The sequence below is a fragment of the Ranitomeya variabilis genome, chromosome 4, assembly GCF_051348905.1.
Source record: "Ranitomeya variabilis isolate aRanVar5 chromosome 4, aRanVar5.hap1, whole genome shotgun sequence".
In the NCBI taxonomy this organism is placed as follows: Eukaryota; Metazoa; Chordata; class Amphibia; order Anura; family Dendrobatidae; genus Ranitomeya; species Ranitomeya variabilis.
In genome coordinates, this window is record NC_135235.1 from 638,831,400 (window position 1) to 638,853,300 (window position 21,901).

The window sequence follows — 21,901 nt, forward strand, 5'->3', positions numbered from 1 at the left end:
CGCTTGCAAAATGCGAAAAAAATGCGAAAAAAACGGAAAAAAAACGCAAAAAAAAAATGCGGATTTCTTGCAGAAAATTTCCGGTTTTCTTCAGGAAATTTCTGCAAGAAATCCGGACGTGTGCACATACCCTGAACCAGTCACAGAAGAAGAAGTAATCAGGCTCCTTGCATCTTCTCGCCCAGTGACCCCATTCCGTCACTTCTCCTCCCCGGCTGTCACCTCTCACCTATCAAAAATATTCAACCTCTCTCTCTCTTCCGGTATCTTTCCCTCCTCATTTAAGCATGCCATCCATTACTTAAAAAAACCATCCCTAGACCAAAACTGTGCCGCTAACTATAGACCTGTCTCTAATCTTCCCTTCATCTCTAAACTCCTCGAATGCGTGGTCCACTCCCTTCTTATCCGCTATCTCTCAGATAACTCTCTTCTCGACCCCCTTCAACCTGGTTTCCGCTCTTTACACTCTACTGAAACTGCCCTCACTAAAGTCTCTAATGATTTACTAACAGCTAAATCCAATGGTCACTACTCCATGCTAATTCTCTTGGATCTCGCCGCAGCATTCGACACTGTGGATCATCAGCTCCTCCTCACTATGCTCTGCTCTATCGGCCTTAAGGACACCATTCTCTCCTGGTTCGCCTATCTCTCCGACCACTCTTTCACTATATCTTTTGCTAGTTAATAATAATAATAATAATAATCTTTATTTTTATATAGCGCTAACATATTCCGCAGCGCTTTACAATTTGCACACATTATCATTGCTGTCCTCCATGGGGCTCACAATCTAAATTCCCTATCAGTATCTCTTTGTAATGTGGGAGGAAACCGGAGTACGCAGAGGAAACCCACACAAACACGGGGAGAACATACAAACTCCTTGCAGATATTGTCCTTGGTGGCTTTTGAACCCAGGACCCCAGGGCTGCAAGGCTGTAGTGCTATCCACTGAGCCACGATGCTCCTCCTCCTCTCACCTTACCCTTACTCTTGGGGTTCCTCAAGAATCAGTACTAGGCCACCTCCTCTTCTCTTTGTATACGGCCCTTATTGGACAAACAATCAGTGGATTTGGGTTCCAGTACCATCTCTATGCAGATGACACCCAATTAAACACTTCTTCTCCTGATATCACGCCTGCCTTTTTAGAAAACACCAGTGATTGTCTTACCGCTATCTCTAACATCATGTCCTCTCTCTATCTGAAACTGAACCTGTCAAAAACTGAACTCCCCGTGTTCTCTCCCTGTACTAACCTATCTTTGCCTGACATTGCCATCTCCGTGTGTGGTTCCACCATTACTCCCAAGCAACATGCCCGCAGCCTTGGGGTCATACTTGATTCCGAGCTTTCATTCGCCCCCCACATCTGATCACTGGCTCGCTCTTGTTATCTGCACCTCAAAAACATTTCTAGAATTTGACCTTTTCTTACTTTTGACTCTGCAAAAACTCTTACTGTTTCTCTTAATCACTCTCGTCTGGACTATTGTAATTCTCTACTAATCGGCCTCCCTCTTACCAAACTCTCCCCACTCCAATCTGTCCTGAATGCTGCAGCCAGGATCATATTCCTCACCAATCGTTATACCAATGCCTCTACCTTGTGCCAGTCATTACACTGATTACCCATCCACTCCAGAATCCAGTACAAACTTATTACCCTTATCCACAAAGCACTCCATGGCTCAGCACCACCCTACATCTCATCCCACTCCCGTCTCCAAGACTTTTCACATGCTGCGCCAATTCTTTGGAATGCACTACTCAGGTTAATATGATTAATCCCCACAGTTTTAAGCGTGGCCTAAAAATGCATTTGCTCAGACTGGCCTACCATCTCAACGCATTAACCTAACTATCCCTGTGTGGCTCATTCAAAAAAACTTAAACCATAATCTGGTTCCTTGCATCATGTTCTGGTACCATCCACCTCTGGTGTCTCCCCTTTTCCTCATAGATTGTAAGCTTGCGAGCAGGACCCTCATTCCTCTTGGTATCTGTTTTGATCTGTGTTTATTATTATGCTGTAATGTCTATTGTCTGTACAAGTCCTCTCTATAATGTAAAGTTCTGCGGAATATGTCAGCACTATAGAAATAAAAATTATTATTATTATTAGTTATTAGTATTCTCTATACAGGGAAGTTTCCATAAAGAAAGTGTCAGTGTTTCTAATAAATTGGCAGTTCAGTGTATTATACTGGGGGATAAAACAAGACTGAGCACAAGACCTTCACAGCTTCCTACACATCATAGTGGAGATCTCATGACACCTTCTCTCCCTGAGGAAGGAACGCGGTAGTTCCGAAACGCGTTGGATGTGGTCCTTCTTGCTCTCCTTAGCCGAATCACGTGTTTACCCACGTGTTTGTGACGTCACGATAGGTCCTGCTTCGGCGGAGTACCTAACGGCTACATTAGCGCTCACTTACTACAAGCGGTAGGCGAGCTCGTTGCGTTCTGCCACCGGCCGGGGCGACGCACACAGCCTGCCTACCTGAAGATATCGTACAGTTCAGTTGGCGGAAAAGCTGCACCCTTTACAGAGCTGCACGGAAGACTCCTTATCATCGCTGCAGACCTCTAAGGTAATTGTGCCTCATCCTCATATCGCCCACACTGGACCTACGTACTTGAGCCTTGCATGAAAGACGATGTTCTGAGATAGAACCTAACTTGTGGTGATTTTTCAGCGCGGGTATTTCATTATTTATTATTCATTGGTTATTACTATACGAACAGGGTGGGTTTGTATTATTACCTGCAGCTTGCTGGTTATTGGCGCTACTGGTCTCTTAATAGTTTTTGTTTATTACCTTCTCTCCATCTACCTGATGATCCTGAGGTACATCGAGATCTTCTTGTTTACAGTCCTGTGGAAGAAGAGGACATCTCTCTGGTGTTGTCCTCTCACTGGATAAAACTGGAGGAAACACATACAGGGACTGAATTCATTCTTTACATAGAGATATAGGCCGTGTGTATTTAGTCGTGTCTATTACCTGGTGATGTGAGGGGCTGGGGAACCTTCATCATGACGTCCTTGTACAGATCTTTGTGTCCTCCTAAATACTCCCACTCCTCCATGGAGAAATAGACGGTGACATCCTGACACCTTATAGGAACCTGACACACACAATGATACAGTCATCCCCCGATCCCTCCATAGCGTTACTGTATAATGTCCCAGCATTCCCAGCAGTGTCACCTCTCCAGTCAGCAGCTCAATCATCTTGTAGGTGAGTTCTAGGATCTTCTGGTCATTGATGTCCTCATGTATCAGGGGGTGAGGTGGAGGCCCCGTGATTGGGCTCAGGGGTCTTCCCCATCCCTCAGACACAGGGGCCTGACAGCGCTCACCAGAGGTCTTCTTCACTACTGTGTAATCCTGGTTATGGAGAGACACATTAATAAATCTCACTACAGACATTCCCAGAGTCCTCACCGCTCCAGTTCTGTCCATCTGTTATTCCCATAGATAAGAATGATGTAATGTGACGTCATCAGAATCTCTCACCTCTCCAGTAAGCCGGAAGAGGATCTCTAGGGTGAGGTGTAATATCCTCTCTGCCATCTTGTCCCTGTCCCTATCCATCCTTGTAGGGTCACTCAGGAGAATTCTCTTATATAGAAGATCTCCACTGAGAGGATCCGATATTGTAGGGACCTGAATGGGGAGAAGATGACGATGTAACATCATAAAGATCCCATGTAAGAAACCTCCGGAGCTGTTACCAGCGTCACATGATCACTACATCCAGTCATGGTAGAGCCTAGATTGGAGTTGATTTCTTGAGGGGGAGGAGTGATTCCAAGAAATCATGATGTCACCGGAAGGGGCGGGGCCTCCTTTAGTCCAATGACGAGCCGATAGCTGGAAGTTGCGTTTTGCTGAGGCTGCTGCTGGAGAAGAGACGCGGGAAATGAAATGCTGCTCTATGGAGCTGTGTGAGGAGAGGACCGAGGAGCCGCAGCATGGAGCTGTGTGAGGAGCTGTACAAGGGAATGAGGACTCAGTGTGAGTGCTCTGAGGTTGTAATTTGCGGTGAGTAGGCATGGGGTATGTAGAGGGGCATCCAGGGGGCTGGTGTGAGGGGGGGTATGTAGCGGGGCAACCAGGTTGCTGGTGTGAGGGGGCATGGGGTATTTAGAAGGGCATCCAGGGGGCTGGTGTGAGGGGGGCATCCAGAGTGCTGTGTGGATGGTGTGAGGGGGTATGTATAGGGGCATCCAGGGGGCCTTGTGGCTGTTGTGAGGGGGCATGGGGTATGTAGAGGAGCATCCAGGGGGCTGTGTTTCATAGTGTGAGGGGGTTGGTGTGAGGGGGGGCATCCAGGGGGCTGGTGTGAGGAGGGGCATGGGGCATCCAGGGTGCTGTGTGGATGGTGTGAGGGGGTATGTATAGGGGCATCCAGGGGGCCTTGCGGCTGTTGTGAGGGGGTATGTAGAGGGGGCATGGGTTATGTAGAGAGGCATCCAGGGGGCTGTGATGCATAGTGTGAGGGGGCATGGGGTATGTAGGTGAGAGGGCATCCAGGGGGCCTTGTGGCTGTTGAGGGGGCTGGTGTGAGGGGGGCATGGGGTATGTAGAGGGGCTTCCAGGGTGCCTTGTGGCTGTTGAGGAGGCATGGGGTATGTAGAGGGGCATCCAGGGTGCCTTGTGGCTGTTGTGAGGAGGCATGGGGTATGTAGAGGGGCATCCAGGGGGCTGTGTTTCATAGTGTGAGGGGGGGCATCCAGGGGGCTGGTATGAGAGTGGGCATCAGGCATCCAGGGTGCTGTGTGGATGGTGTGAGGGGGTATGGGGTATGTAGAGGGGCATCCAGGGGGCTGGTATGAGGGGGAAGATGGCCCCTGTGATGGCCCTATTGAACGATGCACTCTGGACGCTACTGCGCATGCGCCGGCGTCACCGGCTCTACTTCCGGGTTTATGATATTTAAACACAATGAGACACATTATGGATACACCCTGTTGAAAAAGCCACACGAAACGCGCGTCCGGGGGGACCGAGTGAGGTGGGGAGAACACACCTGATCCATAATGGGTAAGCAGCAACTATATGTACTTATGAAGATATGATCCTGTACTTTGGGCTATTTTGCCATGTGAGTTAGACGTAGTGATTGTATTTGATCGTACGTTCTCTTTACTTTCTGAGCTGACTCTGCCACCCAAAAGGTGTATATGTGAACTCCCCCCCTGACTTGGTCATTGCCGCATTTCCTCCTATGTGTCTTCTGCTATATGGCGGTATTGACAATACACCCATGTTTTGTATTTTACATATTTGTATTTGTATATGATTGATTATTTAATAAACCTTTTGTATATTGTTTTCTAAATATGTTGAAGTGGACTTTTCGCGGGGCATCCAGGGTGCCTTGTATCTGTTGAGAGGAGGCATGGAGTATGTAGAGGGGCATCCAGGGTGCCTTGTGTCTGTTGTGAGGAGGCATGGGGTATGTAGCGGGGCATCCAGGGTGCCTTGTCTGTTGTGAGGAGGCATGGGGTATGTAGCGGGGCATCCAGGGTGCCTTGTGTCTGTTGTGAGGAGGCATGGGGTATGTAGAGGGGCATCCAGGGGGCTGGTGTGAGGGGGGTATGTAGAGGGGCATCCAGGGTGCCTTGTGTCTGTTGTGAGGAGGCATGGAGTATGTAGAGGGGCATCCATGGGGCCTTGTCTGTTGTGAGGAGGCATGGGGTATGTAGAGGGGCATCCAGGGTGCCTTGTGCCTGCCGTGAGGAGGCATGGGGTATGTAGCGGGGCATTCAGGGTGCCTTGTGTCTGTTGTGAGGAGGCATGGGGTATGTAGAGGAGCATCCAGGGTGCCTTGTGTCTGTTTTGAGGAGGCATGGAGTATGTAGAGGGGCATTCAGGGGGCCTTGTCTGTTGTGAGGAGGCATGGGGTATGTAAAGGGGCATCCAGGGTGCCTTGTGTCTGCCGTGAGGAGGCATGGGGTATGTAGCGGGGCATCCAGGGTGCCTTGTGTCTGTTGTGAGGAGGCATGGGGTATGTAGAGGGGCATCCAGGGTGCCTTGTGTCTGTTGTGAGGAGGCATGGGGTATGTAGAGGGGCATCCAGGGGGCCTTGTGGCTGTTGTGAGGGAGCGTGGGGTATGTAGAGGCGCATCCAGGGGGCTGTTGTGAGGGGGCGTGGGGTATGTAGAGGGGCATGGGGTATGTAGAGGGGCATCCAGGGTGCCTTGTGTCTGTTGTGAGGAGGCATGGGGTATGTAGAGGGGCATCCAGGGGGTTTTGTTTCATAGTGTGAGGGGGCTGATGAGACGGGGGGCATCCAGGGGGCTGGTGTGAGGGGGGCATCAGGCATCCAGGGTGCTGTGTGGATGGTGTGAGGGGGTATGTATAGGGGCATTCAGGGGGCCTTGTGGTTGTTGAGGGGGCATGGGGTATGTAGAGGGGCATCCAGGGGGCTGTTGTGAGGGGGCATGGGGTATGTAGGTGAGGGGGCATGGGGCATCCAGGGGGCCTTGTGGCTGTTGAGGGGGCATGGGGCATCCAGGGGCTGTGTTTCATATTGTCAGGGGGCTGTGTTGCATAGTGTGGGGGGGCATGGGGTATGTAGGTATGGGGCATCCAGGGGGCCTTGTGGCTGTTGTGAGGGGGCATGGAGTGTAGAGGGGCATCTAGGGGCTGGTGTGAGGGGGCATGGGGCATCCAGAGTGCTGTGTGGGTGGTGTGAGGGGGCATGGGGTATGTAGAGGGGCATCCAGGGGGCTGTGTGAGGAGGGGCATGGGGTATGTAGGTGAGGGGGCATGGGGCATCCAGGGGCTGTGTTTCATAGTATCAGGGGGCTGGTGTGAGGGGGGGCATGGGGCATGTAGGTATGGGACATCCAGGGGGCCTTGTGGCTGTTGTGAGGGGGCATGGGTTATGTAGAGTGGCATCAAGGGGGCTGTTGTGAGGGGGCATGGGGTGTGTAGAGGGGCATCCAGGGGGCTGGTGTGAGGGGGCATTGGGGTATGTAGAGGGGGCATGGGGCATCCAGAGTGCTGTGTGGGTGGTGTGAGGGGGCATGGGGTAAGTAGAGGGGCATCCAGGGGGCTGTGTGAGGAGGGGCATGGGGTATGTAGGTCAGGGGGCATGGAGCATCCAGGGGGCCTTGTGGCTGTTGAGGGGGCATGGGGCATCAAGGGGCTGTGTTTCATAGTCAGGAGGCTGGTGTGAGGGGGGGCATGGGGCATTCAGGGGGCTGTGTTGCATAGTGTGGGGGGGCATGGGGTATGTAGGTATGGCGCATCCAGGGGGCCTTGTGGCTGTTGTGAGGGGGCATGGGGTATGTAGAGGGGCATCCAGGGGGCTGTTGTGAGGGGGCATGGGGTGTGTAGAGGGGCATCCAGGGGCTGGTGTGAGGGGGCATTGGGGTATGTAGAGGGGGCATGGGGCATCCAGAGTGCTGTGTGGGTGGTGTGAGGGGGCATGGGGTAAGTAGAGGGGCATCCAGGGGGCTGTGTAAGGAGGGGCATGGGGTATGTAGGTGAGGGGGCATGGAGCATCCAGGGGGCCTTGTGGCTGTTGAGGGGGCATGGGGCATCAAGGGGCTGTGTTTCATAGTGTCAGGAGGCTGGTGTGAGGGGGGGCATGGGGCATTCAGGGGGCTGTGTTGCATAGTGTGGGGGGGCATGGGGTATGTAGGTATGGCGCATCCAGGGGGCCTTGTGGCTGTTGTGAGGGGGCATGGGGTATGTAGAGGGGCATCCAGGGGGCTGTTGTGAGGGGGCATGGGGTGTGTAGAGGGGCATCCAGGGGCTGGTGTGAGGGGGCATTGGGGTATGTAGAGGGGGCATGGGGCATCCAGAGTGCTGTGTGGGTGGTGTGAGGGGGCATGGGGTAAGTAGAGGGGCATCCAGGGGGCTGTGTAAGGAGGGGCATGGGGTATGTAGGTGAGGGGGCATGGAGCATCCAGGGGGCCTTGTGGCTGTTGAGGGGGCATGGGGCATCAAGGGGCTGTGTTTCATAGTGTCAGGAGGCTGGTGTGAGGGGGGGCATGGGGCATTCAGGGGGCTGTGTTGCATAGTGTGGGGGGGCATGGGGTATGTAGGTATGGCGCATCCAGGGGGCCTTGTGGCTGTTGTGAGGGGGCATGGGGTATGTAGAGGGGCATCCAGGGGGCTGTTGTGAGGGGGCATGGGGTGTGTAGAGGGGCATCCAGGGGCTGGTGTGAGGGGGCATTGGGGTATGTAGAGGGGGCATGGGGCATCCAGAGTGCTGTGTGGGTGGTGTGAGGGGGCATGGGGTATGTAGAGGGGCATCCAGGGGGCTGTGTGAGGAGGGGTATGTAGGTGAGGGGGCATGGGGCATCCAGGGGGCCTTGTGGCTGTTGAGGGGGCATGGGGTTTGTAGGTGAGGGGGCATGGGGCATCCAGGGGCTGTGTTTCATAGTGTCAGGGGGCTGGTGTGAGGGGGGCATGGGGCATTCAGGGGGCTGTGTGAGGAGGGGTATGTAGGTGAGGGGGCATGGGGCATCCAGGGGGCCTTGTGGCTGTTGAGGGGGCATGGGGTTTGTAGGTGAGGGGCATGGGGCATCCAGGGGCTGTGTTTCATAGTGTCAGGGGGCTGGAGTGAGGGGGGCATGGGGCATTCAGGGGGCTGTGTGAGGAGGGGTATGTAGGTGAGGGGGCATGGGGCATCCAGGGGGCCTTGTGGCTGTTGAGGGGGCATGGGGTTTGTAGGTGAGGGGGCATGGGGCATCCAGAGGTTGTGTTTCATAGTGTCACGGGGCTGGTGTGAGGGGGGGCATGGGGCATTCAGGGGGCTGTGTTGCATAGTGTGGGGGGGCATGGGGTATGTAGGTGAGGGGCATGGGGCATCCAGGGGGCCTTGTGGCTGTTGTGAGGGGGCATCCGGGGGGGGGGCTGTGTTGCATAGTGTGAGGGGCTGGTGTGAGGGGGTATGTAGAGGGGCATTCAGGGGGCTGGTGTGAGGGGGGCATGGGGTATGTAGGGGGGCATGGGGCATCCAGGAGGCTGTGTTTCATAGTGTAAGGGGCATGGGTATGTAGGTGAGGGGGCATCCAGGGGGTCTTGTGACTGTTGTGAGGGGGCATGGGACATCCAGGGGGCTGTATTGCATGGTGTGAGGGGGGCATCCAGTGGGCTGTGTTGCATAGTGTGAGGGGGCATGGGGTATGTAGGTGATGGGGCATCCAGGGGGCCTTGTGGCTGTTGAGAGGGCATGGGGCATCCAGGGTGTTGTGTGGATGGTGTGAAGGGGCATGGGGTATGTAGAGGGGCATAGGGTATGTAGAGGGGCATTGAGGGGGCTGGAGTGAGGGGGCATGGGGTATGTAGAGGGGCATCCAAGGGACTGGTGTGAGGGGGTATGGGGTATGTAGATGAGGCATCCAGGGGGCTGGTGTGAGAGGGTATGTAGCTGGCATCCAGGGGGCTGTGTTGCATAGTGTGAGGGGGGCATGGGGTATGTAGAGGGGCATCCAGGGGGCTGGTGTGAGGGGGCATGCATCACTGCTCCACCACCGCAACCCCCCTCAGTAACTTGTTTTTTTTTTTTTTAAGGTTCAGATTATAAGATGCACCCTGTTTTCGCACCAATTTGGGGGGGAAAAGTGTGCGTTAGGGTATGTGCACACGTTACAGATCTGCCTGTGGAATTTTCTGTGCAGATTCTGCATCTCTTGGCAGAAAAATCCGTGCAGATTTGATGCTGATTTTCATGCGGCTTTGTGTGCGTTTTTGTAAGCTAAATAAAGATTATTTAACAAAAAAAAAAAAGAATTGTGATCTCATTTCTCGTTCTACCTTTTCCTTTATATACTCCATTGAAGAATAATGTTTACACACACATAGATAAATCTATAGATAGATATATAGATAATACCAAGCCCGATGTTTAGTAATGAACACAATAAAATGGTACATAGAGAGTTAATCCGACCTGTACCAATCCGACCTGTGATGCCTATGTGGCGTCATGGCAGGATCGCGTTCCTGCAGATCGGGTGAAAGGGTTAACTGAAAATTGGTGAAATATTACAATCCAGCCATGGCCCATGCTGCAATATCGGCCATGGTTGAGACCCCGATCTGCCCCCTCCACCGACTGACAGCGGCGATACGCCACCATTAGTCTTCTCTCTGCCAGCACCCCCCCCACGCGCCCTCCGATCCCACCCCCCATACTTACCAAGTCCAGGTGTCCGGCCATCTTACAAAATGGCTGGCAGATTCATTCCAGGTACATTTTGATCACTGCGATACAATCTATCACAGTGATCAAAATAAAAAAAAATAGTAAATAAAACTCCCCCCCCCTTTATCACCCCCATAGGTAGGCAAAATAATAAAATAAAGAAAATTTATTTTTCCACTAGGGTTAGGGTTGCAATTAGGGTTAGGGTTGCAATTAGGGTTAGAATTAGGGTTGGGGTTAGAATTAGGCTCTGTGCACACGGTGCGGATTGGCCGCTGCGGATTCATAGCAGTTTTCCTTCACGTTTACAGTACCATGTAAACCTATGGAAAACCAAATCCGCTGTGCCCATGGTGCGGAACATACCGCGTGGAAACACTACGTTGTATTTTCCGCAGCATGTCAATTCTTTGTGCGGATTCCGCAGCGTTTTACACCTGTTCCTCAATAGGAATCCGCGGGTGAAATCAGCACAGAAAACATTGTAAATCCGCAAGTAAAATGCAGTGCGTTTTGCCTGCGGATTTTTCAAAAACTGTGCGGAAAAATCCGCACACGAATCCGCAACGTGGGCACTTAGGGTTAGGGTTGGAACTAGAGTTAGGGTTGGAATTAGGGTTAAGGTTAGGGTTAGGCTTGTGGTTAGGGGTGTGTTGGGGTTAGGGTTAGGCTTGTGGTTAGGGTTATGGTTGGTAATAGGGTATGGTTGGGTTAGGCTAAGGGGTGTGTTAGGTTTGGAATTAGGGTTAAAGCTGTGTTGGGGTTAGTGTTGGAGTTAGAATTGACGGGTTTCCACTGTTTAGGCACATCAGGGGCTCTCCAAGCGCGACATGGCGCCACCATTGATTCCAGCCAATCTTGCATTCAAAAAGTCAAATGGTGCTCCCTCTCTTCCGAGCCCCGACGTGCGCCCAAACAGTGGTTCACCCAAACATAGGGCATAAGTGTACTCAGGAACAATTGCACAACCACTTTGGGGGTCTAATTTCTCCTGTTACCCTTGGGAAAATAAAAAAATGGGGACTAAAATTATTTTTGTGGGGGAAAAAAATTATTTTGTATTTTCACGGCTCTGCGTTATAAACTGTAGTGAAACACTTTGGGCTTCATAGTGCTCTCCACACATCTAGATAAGCTCTTTGGGGGGTCTAGTTTCCAAAATGGGGTCACTTGTGGGGGGTTTCTACTGTTTAGGTACATTATGAGCTCTGCAATTCTGCATTGAAAAAGTCAAACGGCGCTCCTTCTCTTCCAAGCTCTGCCGTGCGCCCAAAGAGCGGTTTACCCCCACATATAGGGTATCGACGTACTCAGGAGAAATTGCACAACAACTTTCGTGGTCTAATTTCTCCTGTTACCCTTGTGAAAATAAGAATTTGGGGGCGAAAAGATCATTTTTGTGTAAAAAATATGATTATTTATTTTCACGCCTCTACGTCATAAACTTCTGTGAAGCACTTGGGGGCTCAAAGTGCTCATCACACATCAAGATAAGTTCCATAAGGGGTCTAGTTTCCAAAATGGTGTCACTTGTGGGTGTTACCACTGTTTAGGCACACCAGGGGCTCTCCAAACGCGACATGGCGTCCGATCTCAATTCCAGCCAATTCTACATTGAAAAAGTCAAACGGTGCTCCTTCTCTTCCAAGCCCTGCCGTGCGCCAAAACAGTGGTTTACCCCCACATATGGGGTATCGGCGTATTTAGGAGAAATTGCACAACAATTGTTGTGTTTTATTTTCTCTTTTTACACTTGTCAAAATAAAAAAAATTGGTTCTGAAGTAAAATGTTTGCAAAAAAAGTTAAATGTTCATTTTTTCCTTCCACATTGTTTCAGTTCCTGTGAAGCACGTAAAAGGTTAAGGTTGAATGTAGTTTTGAGCAACTTGAGGGGTGTAGTTTTTAGAATGATGTTAAGTTTGGGTATTTTCTGTCATGTACACCCCTCAAAGTGACTTTAAATGTGAGATGGTCCCTAAAAATTTTTCTATTTATTAACCCCTTCCCGACCTATGACGCATACGCTGCATCATGAAAGTCGGTGCCAATCCGAACTGTGACGCAGCGTATGCGTCATGGAGGGATCGCGTCCATGCAGATCGGGTGAAAGGGTTAACTCCAATTTCACCCGATCTGCAGGGACAGGGGGAGTGGTACTTCAGCCCAGGGGGGGTGGCTTTACTTCCCCCCCCCCCCCATGGCTACGATCACTCTGATAGGCTGCTGAAAGTGAAACAATCAGAGCGATTTGTAATATTTCACCTATGAAAAGTGGTGAAATATTACAATCCAGCCATGGCCGATGCTGCAATATCATCAGCCATGGCTGGAAACCCTGATCTGCCCACCGCCACTGATCTCCTCCCCAGTCCTCCGTCCTGTGCTCCGCTCCCCTCTGTCCGCTCCCCCCGTGCTCTGATCCCACCCCCCGTGCTTACCGAGCCTCCCGGTGTCCATCCGTCTTCTTCATGGGCGCCGCCATCTTCCAAAATGGCGGGCGCATTCGCAGTGCGTCCACCGAATCTGCCGGCCTGCAGATTCGTTCCAGATACATATTGATCACTGTGATAAAACCTATCACAGTGATCAAAATAAAAATAATAGTAAATGAACGCCCCCCTTTATCACCCCCATAGGTAGGGACAATAATAAAATACAGAAAATATATTTACTTTTATTTTTCCACTAGGGTTAGAACTAGGGTTAGAGTGAGAACTAGGGTTAGGGTTAGAACTAGGGTTAGGGTTAGAATCAGGCTATGTGCACACGGTGCGGATTTGGCTGCGGATCCGCAGCGGATTGGCCGCTGCGGATTCGTAGCAGTTTTCCATCAGGTTTACAATACTATGTAAACCTATGGAAAACCGAATCCGCTGTGCCCATGGTGCGGAAAATACCATGCAGAAACGCTGCGTTGTATTTTCCGCAGCATGTCAATTCTTTGTGCGGATTCCGCAGCGTTTTACACCTGTTCCTCAATAGGAATCCGCAGGTGAAATCCGCACAAAGAACACTGGAAATCCGCAGGTAAAGCGCAGTGCCTTTTACCTACGGATTTTTAAAAAATGGTGCGGAAAAACCTCACACGAATCCGCAACGTGGGCACATAGTTAGGGTTGGAATTAGGGCTAGGGTTGGAAATAGGGTTAAGATTAGCTTGTAGTTAGGGTTAGGAGTGTGTTGGAGTTAGGGTTGTGGTTAGGGTTGGAATTAGGGTTAGGGTTGGGATTACCGTAGTGTTAGGGGTGTGTTGGGGTTAGGGGTGTGTTGGGGTTAGGGATTAGGGTTAGGGGTGTGTTGGGGTTAGTGTTGGAGTTAGAATTGAGGGGTTTCCACTGTTTAGGCACATCAGGGGTCTCCAAACGCAACATGGCGACACCATTGATTCCAGCCAATCTTGCGTTCAAAAAGTCAAATGGTGCTCCTTCCTTTCCGAGCCCCAACGTGCGCCCAAACAGTGGTTTACCCCCACATATAGGGTACCAGCATACTCCGGACAAACCAGGCAACAACTATTGGCGTCAAATTTCTCCTGTTACCCTTGCGAAAATAAAAAATTGCTTGCTATCAGGGGCTCTGCAAACGCAACATGACGCCCGCAGACCATTCTATCAAAGTCTGCATTTCAAAACGTCACTACTTCCCTTCCGAGCCCCGACATGTGCCCAAACAGTGGTTTACCCCCACATATGGCGCATCAGCATGCTCAGGACAAACTGGGCAACAACTATTGGGGTCCAATTTCTCCTGTTACCCTTGTGAAAATAAAAAATTGCTTGCTAAAACATAATTTTTGAGGAAAGAAAAATGATTTTTTTATTTTCACGGCTCTGTGTTATAAACTTCAGTGAAGCACTTGGGGGTTCAAAGTGCTCACCACACATCTAGATAAGTTCCTTGGGCGGTCTAGTTTCCAAAATGGGGTCACTTGTGGGGGGTTTCTAATGTTTAGGCACATCAGAGGCTTTGCAAACGTAACATGACGCCCGCAGACCATTCCATCAAAGTCTGCATTCCAAAACATCACTACTTCCCTTCTGAGCCCCGACGTGTGCCCAAACAATGGTTCCTCCCCACATATGGGGTATCAGCGTACTCAGGACAAACTGGACAACAACGTTTGGGGTCCAATTTCTCCTGTTACTCTTGTGAAAATAAAAAATTGTGGGCTAAAATATAATTTTTGAGGAAAGAAAAATGATTTTTTATTTTTACGGCTCTGTATTATAAACTTCTGTGAAGCACTTGGGGGTTTAAAGAGGTCATCGCACATGTAGATTAGTTCCATGGGAGGTCTAGTTTCCAAAATGGGGTCACATGTGCGGGAGCTCCAATGTTTAGGCACACAGGGGCTCTCCAAACGCAACATGGTGTCCGCTAACGATTGGAGCTAATTTTTCATTCAAAAAGTCAAATGGCACGCCTCCCCTTCCGAGCCCTGTCGTGTGCCCAAACAGTGGTTTACCCCCACATGTGATGTATCAGTGTACTCAGGAGAAATTGCCCAATAAATTTTAGGATCCATTTTATCCTGTTGCCCATGTGGAAATGAACAAATTGAGGCTATAAGAATTTTTTTGTGGGAAAAAAAGTACTTTTTCATTATTACGGATCAATTTGTGATGCACCTGGGGGTTTAAAGTGCTCACTATGCATCTAGATAAGTTCCTTGGGGGGTCTAGTTTCCAAACTGGGGTCACTTGTGGGGGAGCTCCAATGTTTAGGCACACAGAGGTTCACCAAACGCGACATGGTGTCCTCTAAAGAGTGGAGCCAATTTTTCATTGAAAAAGTCAAATGGCGCTCCTTCCCTTCCGAGCGCTGTCGTGCGCCCAAACAGTGGTTCTCCCTCACATATGGCGTATCTGTGTACTCAGGACAAATTGTACAATAACTTTTGGGGTTCAGTTTCTCTTTTTACCCTTGGGAAAATAAAAAAAATTGTTGCTAAAAGATCATTTTTGTGACTAAAAAGTTAAATGTTAATTTTTTCCTTCCATGTTGCTTCTGCTGCTGTGAAGCACCTGAAGGGTTAATAAACTTTTTGAATGTGGTTTTGAGCAACTTGAAGGGTGTAGTTTTTAGAATGGTGTCACTTTTGGGTATTTTCAGCCATATAGACCCCTCAAACTGACTTCAAATGTGAGGTGGTCCCTAAAAAAATGGTGTTGTAAAATGAGAAATCGCTGGTCAAATTTTAACCCTTATAACTTCTTAGCAAAAAAAAATGTTGTTTTCAAAATTGTGCTGATGTAAAGTAGACATATGGGTAATGTTATTTATTAACTATTTTGTGTCACATAAGGGTATGTTTCCACGTTCAGGAAATGCTGCGTGTTTGACACTGTGCAGAGCCGCAGCGTCAAACACGCAGCGTCCAGATGTTACAGCATAGTGGAGGGGATTTTATGAAATCCCGTCTCCACTATATGTGGTAACACGCATCCGGCGGCCCTGCAATTCCGGACATGTGGCGCATCTTTTTTAGATTGCAGCATGTTCGTTTACAGGGCCCTATGTGTGGGGTGCGATGATGCCGGATGTGTTCAAAGAACACAACCGGCATCATTGCGTCTACAGAAGGGGGCGGAGCGTTAGAATCGGGCCACCATCTAGTAATAAATAATTAGTAAATCAGCTAGAATGGAGTTGCTAAAAGGAGGTCCTCAAAAAATCCACTACGATCCAATATTGTAAATTACAAGGACTCTGTTGCTTCGCTCTGTTATGTTTCTCCCTGCGAAGCTCCGCTCACTCTTTGAAAAACTCGATTCCATTCACCTCAGCACCAAACTACAGATTGGAGGCTACAGGGAGATCGTCCAAAAATCCACTCCGATCTAGACGGTTCACTAATGAATCAGCTAGAATGGAGTTGCTAAAATGAGGTCCTCAAAATATCCACTCCGATCTAATGTTGTAAATTATGAGGACTCTGTTGATGCTCTGTTACGTTTTTCCCCGTAAGGCTTCGCCCACTCCTCCAATGTCGGAGCTGCGGCCAGGACTGGTAATACAGCAAAAGTAAAATTCAGGCAAAAAGTAACAGTCAGCACTATGTGTAATTATTAATGTTACAAAAAGCGATAATAAAATGTAAGTTTGATTAATCATGAAAAAAAATTGCCCTTTGGAAATACATAATAAATATAACAGTTTGAGCAAGTATCTAAAAAATAAAACCATTAAATTGTTACAATTATAAAGCTGATATATATATATATATACACAATGTGTGAGTACACATTCCAATTCCACTACACTGCAGTCTATGAGGCTCCTGGAATCCGCTCCATTCTGAACATTGGAGCTGATTTTTTGAGGAACATCAATGCAGAAACTGAACTGTCTAGAATGGAGGAAGCTGCAGAGAGATCATCAAAAAATCCTCTCCGATCTAGTCACCTCACCAGAGATCCGTGTACAGTGGAGTGGCGGGAATGAGGACCACAAAATATCAACTCCGAACTAGACGCAACCATCCAGTCATGGCCCCGTCCTGCCCCCGGTATAACACACAGTCCCATTATAGTCACATACAGAGATTTATCACAGGCTCAGCACTGAGGGGGTTAATGTCCCCTGCGCCCAGTAATGGGGAATCTCCAGCACCTACCTCCACCTGCAGAGCCGCACACGAGATATATACAGTAGAGGGCGGCTAAATCCAAGTCGGCTAAAGGACCTTTGCTGACGTCATGCCATGTGACCGGAAGGGGCGGCGCCTCTACTTCCTCCATAGAGCAGACACGAGGAAGCTGAGGATACCATGGCCTGATTTCGTGCAGGATTTGGAGTGTTTTGGGGTCATTTTCCATAGTCACAGATCAGGTAAGTTGGAGTCTGCCCGAGGAGAAAGGGGTGATGCTTGCATGGGGCTGCATGTGCATGCTGGACAGGGGGGGTCTGCCTGGGGAGAAAGGGGTGATGTTGCTTGCACGAGGCTGCATGTGCATGCTGGACGGGGTCTGCCTGGGAAGAAAGGGGTGATGCTTGCATGGGGCTGCATGTGCATGCTGGACGGGGTCTGCCTGGGGAGAAAGGGGTGATGCTTGCATGGGGCTGCATGTGCATGCTGGACAGGGGGGGTCTGCCTGGGGAGAAAGGGGTGATGTTGCTTGCACGAGGCTGCATGTGCATGCTGGACGGGGTCTGCCTGGGAAGAAAGGGGTGATGCTTGCATGGGGCTGCATGTGCATGCTGGACGGGGTCTGCCTGCTGAGAAAGGGGTGATGTTGCTTGCATGGGGCTGCATGTGCATGCTGGACGGGGTCTGCCTGGGGAGAAAGGGGTGATGCTTGCATGGGGCTGCATGTGCATGCTTGACGGGGTCTGCCTGCTGAGAAAGGGGTGATGTTGCTTGCATGGGGCTGCATGTGCATGCTGGACAGGGTCTGCCTGGGGAGAAAGGGGTGATGCTTGCATGGGGCTGCATGTGCATGCTGGATGGGGTCTGCCTGGGGAGAAAGGGGTGATGCTTGCATGGGGCTGCATGTGCATGCTGGACGGGGGTCTGCCTGGGGAGAAAGGGGTGATGTTGCTTGCATGGGGCTGCATGTGCATGCTGGACGGGGGTCTGCCTGCGGAGAAAGGGGTGATGTTGCTTGCATGGGGCTGCATGTGCATGCTGGACGGGGGTCTGCCTGTGGAGAAAGGGGTGATGTTGCTTGCATGGGGCTGCATGTGCATGCTGGACGGGGTCTGCCTGTGGAGAAAGGGGTGATGTTGCTTGCATGGGGCTGCATGTGCATGCTGGACGGGGGTCTGCCTGCGGAGAAAGGGGTGATGCTTGCATGGGGCTGCATGTGCATGCTAAACAGGGGGGGTCTGCCTGGGGAGAAAGGGGTGATGTTGCTTGCATGGGGCTGCATGTGCATGCTGGAAGGGGGGTCTGCCAGGGGAGATGTTGCTTGCATGGGACTGCGTTCTGGTGGTCTGCCTGGGGAAGGGGGTGATGCTTGCGTGAGACTGCGTGCCTCGGGGTCTGCCTGGGGAAGGGGGTGATGCTTGCGTGAGACTGCGTGCCTCGGGGTCTGCCTGGGGAAGGGGGTGATGCTTGCGTGAGACTGCGTGCCTCGGGGTCTGCCTGGGGAAGGGGGTGATGCTTGCGTGGGACTGGAGGGGTGTAGGGAAGTATAGTGCTACGCGTGTGGGGGTGAACAGGGGAGGGAATGGATGATGTTGGAGATCTGAGGGATTGATATTACTTAACATGAGAATCTCTGCTGATGGTGAGGGGTCGGTCCTGGTTTCTTTTTTTTTTTTTTTTTTTTTTTTTTTTTTTAAGCATAAAACGTTTTCTCATTAATATTATTGGGGGCACATAACGTTCGGGCCTCTGTCGCCCCGCCCCCGGGCCTCTGTCGCCCCGCCCCCGGGCCTCTGTCGCCCCGCCCCCGGGCCTCTGTCGCCCCGCCCCCGGGCCTCTGTCGCCCCGCCCCCGGGCCTCTGTCGCCCCGCCCCCGGGCCTCTGTCGCCCCGCCCCCGGGCCTCTGTCGCCCCGCCCCCGGGCCTCTGTCGCCCCGCCCCCGGGCCTCTGTCGCCCCGCCCCCGGGCCTCTGTCGCCCCGCCCCCGGGCCTCTGTCGCCCCGCCCCCGGGCCTCTGTCGCCCCGCCCCCGGGCCTCTGTCGCCCCGCCCCCGGGCCTCTGTCGCCCCGCCCCCGGGCCTCTGTCGCCCCGCCCCCGGGCCTCTGTCGCCCCGCCCCCGGGCCTCTGTCGCCCCGCCCCCGGGCCTCTGTCGCCCCGCCCCCGGGCCTCTGTCGCCCCGCCCCCGGGCCTCTGTCGCCCCGCCCCCGGGCCTCTGTCGCCCCGCCCCCGGGCCTCTGTCGCCCCGCCCCCGGGCCTCTGTCGCCCCGCCCCCGCCTCTGTCGCCCCGCCCCCGGGCCTCTGTCGCCCCGCCCCCGCCTCTGTCGCCCCGCCTCTGTCGCCCCGCCCCCGCCTCTGTCGCCCCGCCTCTGTCGCCCCGCCCCCGCCTCTGTCGCCCCGCCCCCGCCTCTGTCGCCCCGCCTCTGTCGCCCCGCCCCCGCCCGGGCCTCTGTCGCCCCGCCCCCGCCCGGGCCTCTGTCGCCCCGCCCCCGCCCGGGCCTCTGTCGCCCCGCCCCCGCCCGGGCCTCTGTCGCCCCGCCCGGGCCTCTGTCGCCCCGCCCGGGCCTCTGTCGCCCCGCCCGGGCCTCTGTCGCCCCGCCCGGGCCTCTGTCGCCCCGCCCGGGCCTCTGTCGCCCCGCCCGGGCCTCTGTCGCCCCGCCCGGGCCTCTGTCGCCCCGCCCGGGCCTCTGTCGCCCCGCCCGGGCCTCTGTCGCCCCGCCCGGGCCTCTGTCGCCCCGCCCCCGCCCGGGCCTCTGTCGCCCCGCCCCCGCCCGGGCCTCTGTCGCCCCGCCCCCGCCCGGGCCTCTGTCGCCCCGCCCCCGCCCGGGCCTCTGTCGCCCCGCCCGGGCCTCTGTCGCCCCGCCCGGGCCTCTGTCGCCCCGCCCGGGCCTCTGTCGCCCCGCCCGGGCCTCTGTCGCCCCGCCCGGGCCTCTGTCGCCCCGCCCGGGCCTCTGTCGCCCCGCCCGGGCCTCTGTCGCCCCGCCCGGGCCTCTGTCGCCCCGCCCCCGCCCGGGCCTCTGTCGCCCCGCCCCCGCCCGGGCCTCTGTCGCCCCGCCCCCGCCCGGGCCTCTGTCGCCCCGCCCCCGCCCGGGCCTCTGTCGCCCCGCCCCCGCCCGGGCCTCTGTCGCCCCGCCCCCGCCCGGGCCTCTGTCGCCCCGCCCCCGCCCGGGCCTCTGTCGCCCCGCCCCCGCCCGGGCCTCTGTCGCCCCGCCCCCGCCCGGGCCTCTGTCGCCCCGCCCCCGCCCGGGCCTCTGTCGCCCCGCCCCCGCCCGGGCCTCTGTCGCCCCGCCCCCGCCCGGGCCTCTGTCGCCCCGCCCCCGCCCGGGCCTCTGTCGCCCCGCCCCCGCCCGGGCCTCTGTCGCCCCGCCCCCGCCCGGGCCTCTGTCGCCCCGCCCCCGCCCGGGCCTCTGTCGCCCCGCCCCCGCCCGGGCCTCTGTCGCCCCGCCCCCGCCCGGGCCTCTGTCGCCCCGCCCCCGCCCGGGCCTCTGTCGCCCCGCCCGGGCCTCTGTCGCCCCGCCCGGGCCTCTGTCGCCCCGCCCGGGCCTCTGTCGCCCCGCCCGGGCCTCTGTCGCCCCGCCCGGGCCTCTGTCGCCCCGCCCGGGCCTCTGTCGCCCCGCCCGGGCCTCTGTCGCCCCGCCCGGGCCTCTGTCGCCCCGCCCGGGCCTCTGTCGCCCCGCCCGGGCCTCTGTCGCCCCGCCCGGGCCTCTGTCGCCCCGCCCCCGCCTCTGTCGCCCCGCCCCCGCCCGGGCCTCTGTCGCCCCGCCCCCGCCTCTGTCGCCCCGCCCCCGCCTCTGTCGCCCCGCCCCCGCCTCTGTCGCCCCGCCCCCGCCCGGGCCTCTGTCGCCCCGCCCCCGCCCGGGCCTCTGTCGCCCCGCCCGGGCCTCTGTCGCCCCGCCCCCGCCCGGGCCTCTGTCGCCCCCGCCCGGGCGTTGTGGTCCGGTCCTGAGCCTCCCATTTGATAGGATGACATCCTCTTCTTGTCTTCGCGGTGCGCAGGCATCGGGAAAGGTCACAGAGGCCCGGCTACAGCACTACAGAATGCTGCAGGTAAGCCCCTGATGCTGGTGGGCTTAGCTCGCCCTCGATTTTGGGGTGACAGGTTCCCTTTAAGCACCATAATACAATTTTTGCAGCTAAAGCACAGGGGACTTTGGTACCAAATTTGTTTTGCTTTTTTGTTATTGATCTGTCTTTAATGTTTAATTCATTGTTTTGATTTCTAAAACTCTTTATTATTCATTTGTATGTATGCATATATTTATATATTTCTCTTTTTTATTTCTAACTATTTGACTTGTAATAAAATTGTTTGGCAGCTATGAGTTGAGTTTTCATTTCTATAATTCTTAAGCGCGGGTGACATCAGTGGAGAGTAACGCAGTTGGATCTGTATCAGGCTGAGTTTACACATTGCAGGTTATTGGGGAAACTATCTGTAGGGACGTCCTCACCAGTAGACCGGACCCGCACTTCCATGTAGCCCATACAGCCGGACTAGCTGTATGTTGTTTTTTTTTAAATCCATAATTGTTTTTTCTTAAAAAGACATAAGCCGGTTTTAGCTGAGTGTTTGACTGCTGCTGCCACCACTGATGGGACAGGCTATGACATATTTTCCAGAGGAAAAATGTATCTCTGTAATGTTAGGCAATATTAAATTTTTATTTTTTTTTGTACTAATGGTTTACAAAATTCTGACGACCTGTGACAGAGCTGGAATGAATGTGTCGCATGTATTTGTCTTGCTCCATCAATTAAGGAATGTTCCCTCAGACCTGGAGACTTCACAACCCTGGATCAGACCTAAATCACAGGACAATAAAACCTCACGCTCCTTATCTATGAACTGCTGCAATATTTATGGACACAACTGTTTCCCCCTCCCATACTGATAGTTCTGCTTCACTTGTCTTATTTGCGGCCATTTCTGAATAATATGTGACTCTTCACATTTTATCTCGCTTTTGTTAGCATAAAAATCAGATGAGTGCAATCCTGTAAATGTCAGCCTGCACTCGGAGCAATGATCTTCCATCAGGCCGGGCTGGTCTGTATTCAGCTGCAATGTGACTGAGATCAGATGGGTGTGCGCAGAAAACATTGGCTACCATGCGGCCCATCAGTGTGACAT

General features: G+C 53.6%; 2 protein-coding genes across 3 annotated transcripts in view; both read right to left on the reverse strand.

Moving 5' to 3' along the window:
* Positions 1 to 10,199, reverse strand: part of LOC143767034 (uncharacterized) — a 110,195-nt gene extending 99,996 nt beyond the window's left edge. The window contains 3 exon segments of the mRNA XM_077255054.1: positions 2,829 to 2,935; positions 3,015 to 3,138; positions 10,179 to 10,199. Coding sequence (XP_077111169.1) covers positions 2,829 to 2,935; positions 3,015 to 3,138; positions 10,179 to 10,199 — 252 coding nt within the window.
* Positions 1 to 21,901, reverse strand: part of LOC143767203 (uncharacterized) — a 684,359-nt gene that overhangs the window by 546,244 nt on the left and 116,214 nt on the right. The window lies entirely within an intron of this gene.